The 16,320-nt window shown below is 35.5% G+C and overlaps 1 protein-coding gene across 4 annotated transcripts in view; it reads right to left on the reverse strand.

Annotated features, from left to right (window-relative positions):
* The window catches only part of Vps13c (vacuolar protein sorting 13 homolog C), a 153,378-nt gene that overhangs the window by 61,896 nt on the left and 75,162 nt on the right, over positions 1-16,320 (reverse strand). For all 4 annotated transcript variants that reach the window (XM_004855710.4, XM_004855709.4, XM_004855712.4 and 1 more), the window contains 10 exons: positions 14,762-14,918; positions 13,502-13,581; positions 12,752-12,811; positions 11,858-12,020; positions 9,958-10,074; positions 8,080-8,183; positions 7,518-7,685; positions 6,019-6,323; positions 4,931-5,078; positions 735-885 (listed from right to left, as the gene is read on the reverse strand). In XM_004855710.4, the coding sequence (XP_004855767.2) occupies positions 735-885; positions 4,931-5,078; positions 6,019-6,323; positions 7,518-7,685; positions 8,080-8,183; positions 9,958-10,074; positions 11,858-12,020; positions 12,752-12,811; positions 13,502-13,581; positions 14,762-14,918 (1,453 nt within the window). The remainder of the gene's footprint in view (positions 1-734; positions 886-4,930; positions 5,079-6,018; positions 6,324-7,517; positions 7,686-8,079; positions 8,184-9,957; positions 10,075-11,857; positions 12,021-12,751; positions 12,812-13,501; positions 13,582-14,761; positions 14,919-16,320) is intronic.

Consider the following 16,320-nt stretch of genomic DNA (forward strand, 5'->3'; position numbering starts at 1 on the left):
AGGATAAATACTAGCCCAGGAGCATTTATTATACAGGCAAGAGGTACTTCCTCTCTCCAGCCATGGAAATAGTAACCTATTTACATTCTAACAAAACATCTGACATTCATTTTAATGACTTCAAATAATGAAAAGCAGTGGAATTGTATTTCATATAATCTATTTAAGAAAGTAAGAAGAAATCTTTATTCTAAAACAACCATCATTTAAAAATGGCTGAATTTAAAAGATTCAATGTTTTTCAAAGGTTCAATTTAACAATCTGAAACACTCCTGAAGTCTATCTGACAACATCATTCTCTACCAAAGTCAGTTAAGTAAAGCCATTACTACAAAAGAATACCCTTCTTTCTCATCGTTCAGTCCCCTGAAGATGATGATATACCAAGGCCCTTTTCTCTCTCAATTATTTTGGGACCATGCTGCATTGCTTGCCTACTGACTTCCTCTCAATGTGCACCACCTCAGTGCCTGGGGAATTCAGCAAATGCAGCTTTCACAAGTCAAGGGCAAAAAAGGATCATGCAGAAAGAACAAGAGACTGTCCTCTTATCACAAACAATGGGCATATCTCCTTCTCCTGGGAGCTAGCTTCCAGACGCAGCTGTAGCTGGAGCAGGTTTTCCCCAGTAAACAGTCCAACAAGGAGTGCAAAACTCAAGGGCACTAAGTATAAAGAGGATACCAATAACAATGCTTCAATAATCAAACAAGGAGTCTTCATCCATTTCTACCTCTCAGGTGGTCCGCCCCACTTGGAACATCTTTCCTCACTCTCACAGCCTCCTGCGCAGGCTGTGTAGGGCTTGGCCGGGAAGAAGCTTCTCCAAGATTTTCCAGCAAAATTTTCATCAAAACTGTCAAGTCATCTCCACTGAGAGCAACCTGGAAATCAGCAATAAATGTCAACATAAAGTAATAAAAAAAATCCAGAATATCAAATGTATATCTCTTAATTAACTTTAACCAAATGTTCATCTATTTAAAAAAATGAAAGATGAAGTGAAGATGAACCTCACTCATAGACTGCTTGCCTAGCATGAACAAGCCCTATGTTCAATCCTCAGCACTGCAAAAATAAACATAAAAAGACAGAGACAGGGCTGGGATTTAGCTCAGTGGCACCGCGCCTGTTTGACCAGTGCAAGGTCCTGAGTTCAATCCCTGGTACCAAAAAAAAAAAAAGATAGGAAGACAGAGATAGTGACAGATGCGCAAGGAGTTGGGACAAAGAGTGGAAGAGAAAGCTCCCACCTGTCTAGTGCAAGACACATGGGCGGAGGGGGGTCTTGTGCTCCACCCACAGCCAGGCCCTGCCTCTGATACTGCAACACCATGCTGCCTGGCCTGCGACCAGCTGTCTGGTTCATGGCCCTGGCCTCACTCCCATGACCCCCATCTCCCCAAGCCCATTCGTCTCTCTTCCCACCCAGCGTCCATTCCTCCTCCTACAGTATTCACTCTGCTCCAATAAATTCAACACTTTGAATTTTGGTTTGCAGTTTGGTTTCTGGCCTCCAACAATAAGTAAAAAGGTTTTCTCCTGTTGTGTAGCTCTATTAACAGTACATATGCATCTGCACATATATAGTACATTTTCTTAACATATCAAAATAATACCTCTTAGAATAATAACTACAAAATATTTTTTAAAACCAAAACACAGGGTTGGAAATTTAGCTCAGTGGTTTCGCCATCTGCTGTGCAAGCGCAAGGACCCGAGTTCGATCCCCGGTACCAAAAAAAAAACCAAAACACAAACTAGGAAGGCAGCATCTTATTCATCTTTTACCTTTACAAAAGGGTATGTCTGACAAAAAGGAGAAAACAAAAGAGCACGGCTTCTGAGTTAGGCAGTTATGACCCCAAAGCTCTAGCATTTTCAAGCTGTGATGTTTGCCAAGTTTCCCAGCTTCCTTAACTCAAGACTTTTACTCTTGAGCATCTCCCTCACAGGGTGCTGTAGAACAACATACTCACTACTGGCTATTAAAATCTATTAAATCAGTGGTTTTTCTGAAGCCTCTGATCCTTCTATCTTTTGTAAATTTTCTCTCCAGACACTGTGGTCATAAAAGTTTGGTTTCAGAACTTATATACAAATTCACATCAAGGGCCAGGGATTTAGCTCAGTGGTTTCACCATGTGCTGCGCAAGCACAAGGACCCGAGTAAGATCCCCGGTACAAAAAAAAAATCACATCAACATGCACACATGCACAGTAACTTCTCCTGTGGATACCACAGTAACCTGTGTTCCCTAAATTAGGTCTCTTCAGCATGTGAAATCGCCTAGTGCTTCTCCTAAATGAAAATAGGGAGATATTTTAGCACAAGGCAATTGTCAGGTACTTCTTATTTGTCCCAGTCCCAGCTAGGGACATCCATTACACTGACCTTCAATAAGTCTAAAAGATAATCTTGAAAGGTGACCCCACAGTTCTTTGAGAACTGTCAAACAATATACTGGAAAGAACATGCTGGTGTCACTTGTCTGATACCCTTTCTTGGCTATAACATGATTCAGAAAATTACACACACCGTGGCCAAAGAGAATGTGTTTAAACATGCCTGGATCACTGATGAATTAGGCCACAGAAATGTTATACAGTAAGGTTGCACTGTTGAATTAACAAGGGTACTTTGGTTAAAGTAATGATTACACCTGCTAACCTGCTGGACCTACTGCATTTTTTTGTTTCTTTTGAAATACTTGAAGCATAAAGGAAAACGATAGAGAATACTATAATCCTCCATGTGCCTACCACCTAGCTTTATCAAATCTTAACAAGTTGCCACATTTCCTTCAGATCTTTTTCTTTACAAATATAGCTGAATCCTCTATGTAACTGTGAAACCCCATTCCCTTCTCCACAGACTCTATGCTGAATAAGATAATTTTTTCCATGAATGCTTCTTACATTTACCATTATTGCATGTCCTATAAGTTATGTTTATATGTGTGTATACATATACATATATAATAACCCTTGCTTGTTAAAAAAATTTCAAGTAATATAGAACTTTACTATCATTTTGCAATTAATTTTTTCATTTTTATGCTTAAGATAATCATGTTTGGTACGGTTCTGGTTCATTCACTGCATATGCTTTGTAATTCCCAACTACGAATTATACAACGTAATTTTACCCACGTTCTCCTATTGAGAGACACTTACATTTTACTTTTGCTTTCAGCAAACCTATAACTCTACAGTCTTTGAAAGGAAGGGTCAAAGAGTGTCCTGGGATCTAAAATCTTTGCAGTAAAGGAGAAACTGAGAGAAAGAACCCATACTCTAGAATACAGACTGCTCTACAAAAACCCAACTGCCAAAAACTCAATGATTCCTTCTCATATAATACATCCACTTGTATATCCACTAATACATATACACAGAAACCTTTCATTTCCACAAGCTTCTACTTAAAATGCTTTCCTAAATGTTCCTTTGACCCTTCCTATCTTATCTCAGAACAACTCTAAAATAATCACAGATATCAAAATGACTAACATTATATTTCTGTCTGCTTTTCATTCATTCTATTTGTTTAGTCTCTCCCTCCTATCCCAATCCTGCTGCATGGCTTCAAGTCTCACACATGGGCACAGGAAAACCGCTGCTGTCCATCAGCCTCTCCTGCTCCTGGGACCTGGCACATAACCTGCTAAGGATGCCACTGAAAATACTGCTTCACTGCTTTGCTACCAATATACATCTTTGCCTATTCAAAGTGATGGTAACTTTCCTAATTCAAAGAGGCTTTCTGTACCTTAAAGTACTGCTTAGTCCCGCAGACACTGTATAAACATATGCAAATACTGTATCAATCAAAAACTTTTTAGTTTAAAAAGAAAATCACAACTAAAAAGCTCTGAATGTGGGATGTGAAAATCACTTTTCATTCTCTTACAATTTAAATCTAATAAGATTTTAATAGTACTGTACCTTAGGAAATGAGCTGAAAGATTAGCAAATGAAAATATTTTTTAGATCATGATACACTGTGTATTTACCAATGTTATTCTCTAATCATTTTTATGAAAAATTATTTTCCATAGAACAGTTTTTATATTTTCTTTATTAAATTAAATTTTAAAATCTAGAAAACATTTTAATTTTTCACTTAACATGACAAACATTTCTGTAGACTGAAATGTTTACTCTAATATGAACAATGTACAATACACATGTGTATTGAAATGAAGTGTGATGTACCCTAAATATGTACAATTTTTATTTTTTATGTATTAACAAAATAAAATTTAAAGAATAGAAAAATGAATGCTATAAATTACTTAACTGCAAGAGAAAAGAACATATACCGTTTTGATTTTCTAATTGTTCATATCTTAATGGAAATACAATGTTTGCACAAAAATATTTTAAGAGAATTTCCCAAAATCAAGGACAGTATTTTCAGCAGACTCAACAGGTTTTATCTCAAACCTTACTCCTCTCGTGTGTGTGTGTGTGTGTGTGTGTGTGTGTGTGTGTGTGTGTGTGTGTGTGTGTGTGTGTGTGTGTGATGCTAGGGTAAGAGAATGCTTTGTCTTGTCCTTTACGAGCCTTGTTTACATTAATTTCCATAGAAACCACTCACAGCTCACCTTTAACCCGATCGATTGACAATAAAAGTCAGTGCCTGGGACTGGCCAGCGGCCTCCGTCAGTTGCACCGGCACTGGTCATCCTGGCACCCTGCTTTCTCTTCTAGTTCTGTCTCTTAGTGTACTTTTCTCTCATGTCTGCATCATATACTGGGCATGTGGATAGTGGAACCTGACTACAGGGGTCTCCAGAACAAGAGACAAGGATGAGCTCATTTGCAGTTAACAAGATATTCCTTTTAATACCCTAGAACTGCACTACTATGATCAAGAATGAAGGTCTACCTGGCAATGCCCATTACTTAATATTATACACATACCTGCATAGGTCTGAGTTTTCCTTTTACCTCTATCCCTGGAATTTGCATATACCATGTTGCTGATAAATTTCGTTGTATAGACAAAAGCATGTTTACTGGTTTTAAAATTTCAGTGTCATGCTGTGGCAATTCAGCCTGCAAAATAGTTCTAAGAGAAAAACAAGATTTTATATATATTTTTTTAAATTTACATTTAAAATGAGGACTCCTATTTAAAAGCTAATTATCAGAACTCTTTTAAAGCATTATTTCCTTTCATAAATCAGTCCAAATCAAATAGTTTATATGCAGTTATCAAAAAACAGACACAATTTCCAGAAATTATGACATCATTTAGTATCTTTCACAAAAATATACAATACAGCAACTAGTACAATATCACAGAAATGTTATACTCTGTGAAAACAAACAAAGAGATCATATATTTAGCCCTTAATATGTCAAACCAAAAAGTGACCATACGGCAATAGTCATTTCTAGCTTGCCTACTAACACCCATTTGCACAAGGAAATAGCTGCTCTTGCCACTAAACAGACAAGCACTTTCCCATTTGGACTCAACAGTCCTTCAAATACCTCACTAAAAATGTTAAATTTTACTACAACTTAGGAATATGTCTCCCACCTACAGAAAAGGAACTAGCTAAGTGCAAACTAAATAAATATATATATTTTGAGCAAGTACACACACTTTCTTGCATTCTCTCTCTATTTTTTTTTTCTTTGTTCTCTGAGATGAGCTCTTGCTATTGCCTAAAGCAGTCTTGAACTTGTGAGCTCAAGTGATCCTCTTGTTTCAGGCACTCAGATAGCTGGGACTACAGGTCTATACCACTATGCCCAGCTAGTAAACTATAATTTTACAATACATAATTTTTATAGAATGGAAAATAACATTCTAAATTTAGTAACACAAAATACAGATATTTTAAAGCACACTACTACTGACAACTGACCAAAAATAATGATCAAAGTTTCATAATTACAATAAAGAATGAGAATCAGACATCACTATTTGATCTTGGGAAAAAATTGCATGAAAATTCTCTTTCTAATAAATAACGCAAAATTAGATCAGGTAGTTTTACCTGGATAGCTTCAACTGAGTGAGTTGTATCTTCATTTTATCAATGATGGGGGGAAGAGAGTAATGTTCCTTAGGAAGCAAGCTAAAGTTGTTTTCCACTCTGATTAAACCCAGATCTGCTACAACAGCATTCGGTGATACTGAAGACTGAGGAATAATAATAACTGGCGCTTTCAAGTCCACATCCATTAAAAGGCGGAAGCTCTTCTGGGCCAAGTCCTTCATGCTGGAAGCAGCTCTCTCTGCAGCCTGCACCGTGGCTGCGCTCAAGGCTTCCTTGGCAGTTTGGAAGTTGTTGAGGAAATTCTGTTGGATAAGACTGACAGTTAAAGAGCTCCTCAAAAAAGACATTATCCACCAAGGGAAAATACTTTAAAAATTATGTACTGCAAAAAGAACAATTAAATAAATGCAGTAATATAAAAGAAATTATTCATGATTGTGTACGTGAAGAGTAAAGTATAGAAAGATATACTCTGAGCTATTAACAATAGCTACCTCCAAGAAGGAAGGATTCTTTAACTTTCACTTAAATACTTTAAAATTAATTTTTATGACAAAATTTTTGTTAATTTTCAAAAATCTTTGTATTAATGTCTACTTGGTTACTCTATATGCAAATTTAAATGAAAGGAATGGAGGACAGCACTTTATTTCTCCAACAATCGGTTTTATTCTGTACCTCTAGGACACAAAAATAAAGTTTACTCTTGGAAAATAAGGTTCTGGCAGCTTACTTAGCTGAGAAATTGTTTTTTAAAATGTTTAGGCATGGATGGACAAAGATGGTTAACTGTCTACAATCCTGCAATCATGACTAAGAATCAAAATTTATCTATAGTAGGATGTATTTCATCTCCATACAATTAAAAAGACAGAAAGATTTTTCCCAATGAAGAAACAATCACTCTTAGAACCAATGTTCTTAATGTCCATCCCTTAATAATACAAAGGAACTTAGTCTCTTCCTCTTCTCCCAAAAGAACTTACTACTTTCTAGATAAGTGAACATGATCGTTTAGGTGGAAATTCATGACAGGTAAGCTTTAGTTAGCAGTCCCGCTAAGAGGAATAAGCAGATTTAAACTTTTGAGCACAGGATACTTACATGAACATTATTAAAAAAAAAAAAAAAAAAAAAGAATTCTATGGCCTTAGTGATTACAAATATAAGCAAAAGCTGTAAGTTCCAATATTACTTCTTTAAATACCTGCTGAGCTTCCTTTAAAAGTTCTTTTAAACATCCTTAAGGGCACTTCAATAAATAAGTATTACTAAAAAGTCCTAAATTTAAAAAGTACTTGTAAAATATAAAACTAAGAAAATGTTAGAGAAAGACACTTGTGTACTCAAAAATAACTGACTATGGAAGTCTGTTTTGGCATTTAGGTGTTTATCACATAGCCTTTTGTGAAGATCTCGACTGCCAGGGTTCAGGTATAGAGGCAAACTATTCAGGCCCCAACGAGAAATAAATATGTATTAAAACATAAACTTACCAAAAGAGACATGAAGAATTTATGAACATAAACGATCTGAATACAACCCACTTTGAGACTAAGTCTGCCATCTACTTTAGACACGTCAGCATAGGCCTGTCCTTCTGTGGCATCTGGATACAGAGTCATTTGGAACCTGAAGACTTCATCTCCCAAAATAGAGACAGCCTGAAAGCAGGAGATAATTGGATTTTACATCGAAGGGCTGGAGGCCCTTGTTTGTATCCTGAGTTTTCTTATTACAGAATCCTTGAAATAAAGAGACATCCAAATTCTACTTTAAACATCGCTAGAGAAAACAAATTTACTTGGCAATATTTTTTCCTATCTCTATAAAAACCCCTTTATTAAAGGAAATATCTATCCATCACTGAATTGTTCAGAAGTAACCAGAAGGCCTAGTGGACACATCACATGAAAGCAGATGGTTACCATTTTCATCTCTAACCCTTACAGACGGCCTCATGTGACAGCCTAATAAATGTATACTAAACAACAACAAAAGCACCTCAAATACAAAGAACAAAATAAACTTCAGTAGAGAAGTCAATTTTTAAATTACCTTTTTGTGAATGGACTGCGAATCAACATTTGTAACTATGATATTCTGAAGTCTGGCAAACATATTGGTCTGCTTTGGCTTCACAGAAACAGAGGCATCCATTCCTATGGAAGGAAAGACTTTTACAAAGTTTTCACTCCATCTAAGTGAGTCAATTCAGTAGTGTTTAAGTTCAGTAATATACTACCAACACACAGAATGAATAAAAGCTATTAGACAAACTAATTATACCCATGTCCACATATGAGGTATCTAAGACAGGTTATATACCTTTAAGTACTGCATGCATCTCATACATAAAAGTTCTGAATTAAAAAAAAAAAAAAAAAAAACACTAGGGCTGGGGATTTAGCTCAGTGGTTGCACTACGCTTACCTCACAAGTGCAAGGTCCTGAATTCCATCCCCAGTACAAACAAAAAAAGAAAAAACACACCCAGCCAGACCTGGTGGTGGAGGCCTGCAATCCTAGCACTCTGGGAGGCTGAGGCAGGAGGAAGTTCAAGCCCAACCAGGGCAATTTAGAAACTTAAGGTGACCCTGACTCAAAATTACAAAAAATTTAAAAAATAGATTGGGGGGTATAGCTTAATGCAAAGGCCCTAGATTCAATCCCACAAAGGAAAGAAAGGAAGGGAGAGGAGAGGAGGAAAAGGAGGAAGGAGGGAGGGAGGGAGGGAAGGAGGGAGAAGGGTGAAGGGAGAGTAGGGGATGGGAGGAGAGGGGAGGGCGGGGAGGGGGGACAATCTCAAAGAAAATTCATCACATTTCTCCAAAAACAGAACAGGTGACCTAGGAAGTTATAATATTTTTTAAACACCGTTTCATAAATATTTATTTTTAAAACTGTTACTCCAATAATAGTAAGTGGACAATATTTTATGAATGTTCTATCAAAATACTATTATTTCTACAAAATATTATATTTAGAATAGTCTTCTAAAAAAAATAACAGTTTTCTAAGAGTTCTCTCCTTCTAATTCCTAAAACTGTAAAGATTTCTAAAATTTCTCCTCAGTACAGAAAGAAAGCCTGCAGGTAAGACCCAGTTATGACCCCAAACCACTACCATGGGCCCCCACACAGCAAATACAGAGTGGTATTTGTTGAATGGTGCAGTTTTTTAACATATAAAAACTGCTTAATGTCTTGTGCCACTTTTCCAAACATAAATGCAGAAACTTTACTTAAGTCTCATAGCAACCCAATGAATAATTATCATTACTGTCTCCACAGAATATGGAACCAAGGTTAATTAATGTGCTCAAGGTCAACCTGTGTCACTAGGATCTGAAGCCTGGCACTCTTCAGAACCTGTGACAGGATTGGAAACACTGTATACTGATTCATACTGCTTCATTCTTCTATCAAGCTGATGAGAGGAAAAGTTAACAAAATGTCTTTCAGAAACTCCTTTGCCTATGCTATACATGCAAAAAAGGCAAAAGAAATAAGGAAATGGCTTTTTCAAAATTCTGAGACATGTTGCCATGATACTCAATTCTCAGTTTAAAGTAATTCTGAAAATGCAAACACAACAAGAGATTAAGCCTCAGATATATTCTGAAATTTTAAAAACACATATGGATGGAATGTCTTAGGTCAGTAAAGAATTATTAATCATTTTACTAGTAACATTTCCAAATATATATATATATATTTTTTTTTTTTTGGTACCGGAGATCAAACTCGGGTCCTTGAGCTTGCGCAGCAGGCAGTGAAACCGCTGAGCCAAATATACTTTTACAAAACTCGCTTTAATCTTCAGTGTAAGTAAACCAATATATGGCTCTTAAGACATTCATCCTATGAGAGCTCACTTTTCCTTGATGTTTATGTAAAGAAATAGAAAGACCTATATCAAGTAATAATTACTCACCATGTATTTTAATATCAGCTATAGCGCACTTCTGATCACAAACAAAGACATTAAAAGCATCTAATTCAGCTGTGATCTTTAACTCAAACACATCCTCTTTAGAAATGGTACTGGATACTGAAAAGCAATAGAAAATTTGTGATTGGCAAAGTGCAAAGATGATAGGAGAACACATGAAATAATCTCAAATTCAATAAGATAAAATTACACATTCTACCATTGAGGAGCCAAAAGGTCTCTGTTAAGATAAAAACTAGGGTGGAGGGGCCAGGGATTTAGCTCAGTGGTTCTACCGCCTGCCTCACAAGCGCCAGGTCCCGAGTTCAATCCCCAGTACCAAAAAAAAAAAAAAAACGAAAAAGAAAACTAATGTGGATTTTGAATCAATTTTCAAATGCCAACCAGACAAAAAAATAGCAGTTGCCCTTCAAATTAAGATTAAATAAACTATTAATAACACCCTGATGGTGTTTCCTTCTGGAAAAAATACAAGAAAACCCTATAAATTAGAATTTTAGAATTCTATTAGCCCAAAATCTTGATTTTAAAATCTGTCATATACTATATTAAAGCAATAACTAATATAGAACTAAAATATGATGACTAGTTAACGCAATTCATATTATTTACTATGACACTTACAATACATGTTATTTTAACTATGGAAACAATCCAGTTTTATTAGAGTATATGCTATGGCTCCATAAAGAATTCTCAAATAAATTCAATAAAATATGACTATAAGAATTAGGTTTTTTTTAAATCCTTCCTATAAAACTACAAAAGCGTAAGGATATGTATTAATCATTAATCCCCACTATGATGACATTTTTTTCCCTCAATACAAAATATAGCATCATCCAACCATGAAGACCAATCATACGGCAAAGCCACAAAACTGTTTCTTTGAATGAATACTGCCTGTATTGCAATTTTAAATATTTATTTTTTGATTTATTCAACTATTTTTGTATGTATTATATGTTGGATATCAGAAGAATTCCAAGGACATTACCTCTAAAACTCTTTTATTCTAGTTTAGAACACATTGCTATGTTCCATGGTTTAAAAAAATCAGATTCTTTTATTAGATGTAATAGTGGACAGTTTTAAACTAAAGATGCAATTAATATACTCAAATTGGTAATGGTCTAAAAACTAAATTATTATATGTTAGATGTCTACATTATATAATGTGAAAAAATGAAATGTCTGATCTAAAAACAAGTACATATTCTTTATTCACTACAGATAACTTCATAACTAACATTTCATAGCTCAAGCATCTGCCTAAGGAACATATCCCCAGATCCATGTGTGACAGAAATACTGTTTAGAAACCAAAGTGAGTCTATCTCTTCCATGAGATTCCTTTAGGGTCCACAAAGCATTGACTCTATCCAGCACTAGACCAGACTGAGTACCATAGGATTTTGTCACTATGCATGATTCCATCTGTATTTTAGCTTCTTAGTTTCTCACATTTATTGAACTGAAGACTGCAAAGATGTCAATGCAAAGTAGAGACTAAGCAGTAAAATAAAAAATACATGATCAAGCAACATCTATTTAAAATCCTTCTATAAACTTACCTTACATTCTTTTGAAACTAACTTAAATTGTCGGATCAGGTGTAACAAGACGACAATAAATATTTTCTTAGCTTAAAACACATTAACAAAGCTTTTTGTTTTTTGGGGTTTTTTTGGTACCAGGGATCAAACTCAGGACCTCACACTTGCGAGGAAGGTGAAATCCCCAGCCCTTTAACAAAGCTTTTGTACACAGGGAGGGGAGGGAGTTTGAAGGGGGAATGAAATAAAATAAAATAAAATTTATTTTAAAAACATTAAGCTATTCTACGAGAGAAAGCATTAGACCATTACTCAAACACTAATACCAGCTTTGACGGCAGTACTTCTGGACTCTCCCATAAGTGGTTTTAGCTCAGATTCCTTTTGAGAAGAAGACGACTCAGAAGATGGAACAGCAGATGACAACAAATCCATAAGGGAAAGTAAAGCTTCCAAATGAAGCACTAAGTCTAAGGATGAAAATGAAACCTAAAGTAACAAACAATTAGAGAAGCAGAGTCAGATACGGTAAAATGTTTATGTTAAGTTTCAACATATACAACTAGCACAAGAAGAGTTTAATTAAGAGCAATTAAAAATATGAAGAATTGGGCCGGGGATTTTAGCTCAGTGGTTCCGGTGCCAGCCTCGCAAGCACAAGGTCCCAAGTTCGATTTCCCAGTACCAAAAAAACCCAAAAAAAACAAACAAAAATATGAAGAATTACTATTAGTGTTAATCCTTAGAAATACTATTACAAAGTTAACCGTAATCGGGCAATAAATCAATACTCTGTCCACTTCTGTGTGCAAATAATTCTAATTTCAACAAGATTTGAGTTTTAAGTAAAGATACAGGAAGCATTCCAACACTGACTATACTTTCTCAAAGGGAATATGAGTAATGTCCTTAATCCTAAAGCCAATGCACAAGGCAAATATTTAAGGTTTTAATCAATATCAGACCAAATAACCATGGTGGACCAAAATGAACAAAATTCCCTTAAAAATATATTATCTGTTATTCAACAAGTCACAAGTAATTTACAAAATTACTACAAAATTAAATCTACAAAGAAATATTAAATTTATCTACAAAATTAAATCTATTATTAATGTCACATTACTCTAATTTTAGAACAATCTTACAACTGAAAATTGCTATGAAGCTACATTTAATCATTAACAACTCACCCTTATAGTGAATTATAAAAGACTTACCTTTAGTCTCTGTTTGGTATTGTCATGAACAGTTCTAAATTCTGGTCCATTGCTGTCTGCCTATAAATAATGGAAAATCAAACCAATGGATTACTAATACTAGAATTTCATGCACAGAATACATATTTTGTTTTACTTCTGAAAGCTATTAAAATACTACAAAGGGTTGTGGATTTAGCTGAGTGGTTTCGCCGCCTGCTGCACAAGCACAAGGACCCAAGTTCGATCCCTGGTACCAAAAAAAAACCCAAAACACTACAAAACATATTTCTTATAGGTAAAGAAGAACATGATAAAAAGAAACTGACCACACAAGCATGTCTGACATTTCACAAATGCAAAAAACTATTCTGGAGGAAATGCTAGTGTATCTAGCTTAAATGGACAAATCCAAAAGGCAGGGAAATGTTTGTGTATCTAGATGATAATGTACTTTGCTTCAGAACACAGCAGGACTTTTTATTATTCCCACTTATCCAACCCCTTAGGGAAACCAGGTTAATGAGAGTATCCAGGACTGTCACATGGTTTCACACTTCATCACAATCAACCAAATTATAAAGAAAAATTTTAGAGGAGAAAATTGGAATATTAACTATGTAGGGAGCAGATGTAACTTCATATATTCACACATTAAGATGAAAGTAGCGGGGCCAGGGATTTAGCTCAGTGGTGCCACCGCTTGCCTCTCAAGCGGAAGGTCCCAAGGTCGATCTCCGGTATCAAAAAAAAAAAGATGAAAGTAGGTACCTTGGTCCAGGCCATTTTCAGGAGTGGCTCATCAGTCACGTGAGAGGAGCTCACAATATGCAGTGGGCCTCCTTTCGAGTCTACGAGAAAGAGACCAGGCTGATTCAGCACTTTTTAACATGTCAAACATCTCATTTAACAGGAATAGCCAGTTACACAAATGTATGTTTATCAAAACTCCTACAATTTTATATTAAAATATGAATTGATTACACTGTATATAAATCACGTCTCAATATGCCTGGCTTTGGGGGGGAAAAAAAGAGAGAGAGAGAGAGAGAAAGAAGCTCCATAAAAATAACAACAAAACCCAGGACCAATTACAACTGTTTTAACATTTGGTAACACCGGTATTACACTCATCTGAACAAATCACAGATGACAGACTATAGAAACAAAGCTATAAAATACATAAAATTAGGGATTATTTTCAATACCAACTTGTTTTCTTAACGCTATTCCACAGAGTTCTTATAAACTTTAAATGGCTCATATCACATTGTTTCTCTTACCTGAGAAACCAAGAGTAAAAATAAAGAGCAAAATAAAGATGGGTAATCGGAAGGAGAAGGGGATATAGAGATGGGTAGAGGGAAAGGGAGGGAAGGAAAGGGAATAAAAAAGGAGTTAAACTATGTTATGTACATGGGCCAACTCCACAGAAGGAATGTAAACATCATGCACTATACACACATACTAAGAAACTAAAATTTAAAAATAAATACATTCAGAAGATCCAAGAAACTTATTAAATTATAATTTAGTATTTACTTGAGGGGAAAAGAGTGAGATTTCTAGATGATGTCAATTTTTTCCTTCTATAAATTTTGGTATTGCTGAATTTTCATTTTAATAAGCACATAGTGATGTAACTGAGAACAAATTTTAAAATCCATGTGATTTTAAAATGAATACAAATAAATAAACTAACTCAATTTTTCCAAATGAGTCCCTGTGTATGTTTGGGTCCAATTTCCTGATATATCAGTTCTCATGGCATAGTAATATAGTCCCTTTTATAAGTACTGAAGTGTTATATACAATGAAGACAAATGGCTCTTTTTTCAGAAATGTTCTATTTTATATTACATGAGTACATACTTAATGTACATTTTTAGTTTAAAATAACTATGCAAGATAGTACACTTTTAAAACATCAAATTCTTTTATCAACAGAATACATTAATCTAAGTAATGATGGTGACTCAAATGTTTAGTGGTGATCAAAAAGACCATCTGCCTAATGAATAATTCACTGACCAGTGAAATCAAAGCATTGCATGCTAATTTGTTTTAGATAGGCTTCAGCAGTCATGTCATAGGCTTTAACTCTGGCTTCCACTCCAAGCTGCAGGACATTTAGTTCATGCACCGGCCTTCCATTCTTTTCTGCTTTTTTCATCAATGTAACCACAACCTACAAGAATAGACTGGTATTACCACCAACTATTTCACTAATACACAAGAATTTAATGATGAGAGTGATGCAACTAAGAGATTCATATGATGTAAAAATGTCTACTTCTGTTGACTGGAGATTGCATCGTTTACCGGAGAAGACATCTGTCCATTTGTTCAGGCTAATGCATCACCACTGTTTTCTAATGGTTTTCTCCATAACAACCACTGTCTTAAGGGAAGGGAACTATCATAATATCTATTACAAATGATATTAAGAGGACTGGGCCAGGGATTTAGCTCAGTGGTTCCGGTGCCTGCCTCACAAGCGCAAGGTCCCGAGTTTGATCTCCGGCACCAAAAAAAAAAAGGACTTAAAGGACTTACAAGTTTTCCATGCATGCTAATTTTATACTTGCCGAAAGAATAATTTATCTGTTGATGTTTCAATTATCAAGCTTAAAAACCTTCAGTAACTTTAATATTATGCAGAAAAAATATGGGAGGTTTAACAATCAAGGATCTAGTTTCAAAGCAAAAACAGAGCCCAATCATTCATTTATAGCTCAGAGACAGAGCACAACCTTTAGACAACTACATAACAATGAAGAGATTTTGGAGGACGGTTCTTACAGATCCCTGTAACCACTTATGCTTTCTCAGTTACAACTTCACACCCATTCTGTTCTATGTCACCCCTTTCTTGACTTCTTTTTCTCAGACTATTTCTTATTGCTCTTTTAAAAACTCAACTCAAATTAACACTTCCTCCAGGAAGTCTTTCTGGCTCCCTCAGCCTGCTCAGATGCACCCTCCCTACCACCAACACAACAAGCTCCAATAGAACCCTACCCTGAACACATTTTTAATGGGCAACAATAGTTCTGAGTTCAGAGTCTATACAATGAATATGTGTTGAATGTGTGAATAAAGGAGAGGAAAATCCACCTAATCTTCCTCAACAACCTGTAAATGGAAAGTACATTCATTCACTTAGTACCATTCTATATAACATTTTTTTTGGTACCGGGGATCGAACTTGGGACCTTGCACTTGTGAGGCAGGCAGCAGAATGACTGAGCTAAATCCCCAGCCCAAAATTTAATTTTATTTATTTATTTGTTTTGGTACCAGGCATCGAACACGGGACCTTGCACTTGCGAGGCAGGCGGCGGAACCACTGAGCCAAATCCCCGGCTATATAACATTTTTAATGTAGACATAATGTGTTTTATTCTCTTCAGAATGTCTAACATTTGCAAAGGACTTTGCAATCTCTAATTCCCTTTCCTGCTATTCTTAGACAATAAAAATGCAAATCCAGGCACATTCCAGCTGTCTCATAATCGTTAAAAGGAAGTTATAGGAAATGCTACAGCTTTCTCTATGAAATACTGTATCCCCCAAACTTAACTCATCCT

This window comes from Heterocephalus glaber, unplaced genomic scaffold, assembly GCF_053883595.1.
Source record: "Heterocephalus glaber isolate CG9 unplaced genomic scaffold, H.glaber_assembly_v1.0 deba00001689, whole genome shotgun sequence".
In the NCBI taxonomy this organism is placed as follows: Eukaryota; Metazoa; Chordata; class Mammalia; order Rodentia; family Bathyergidae; genus Heterocephalus; species Heterocephalus glaber.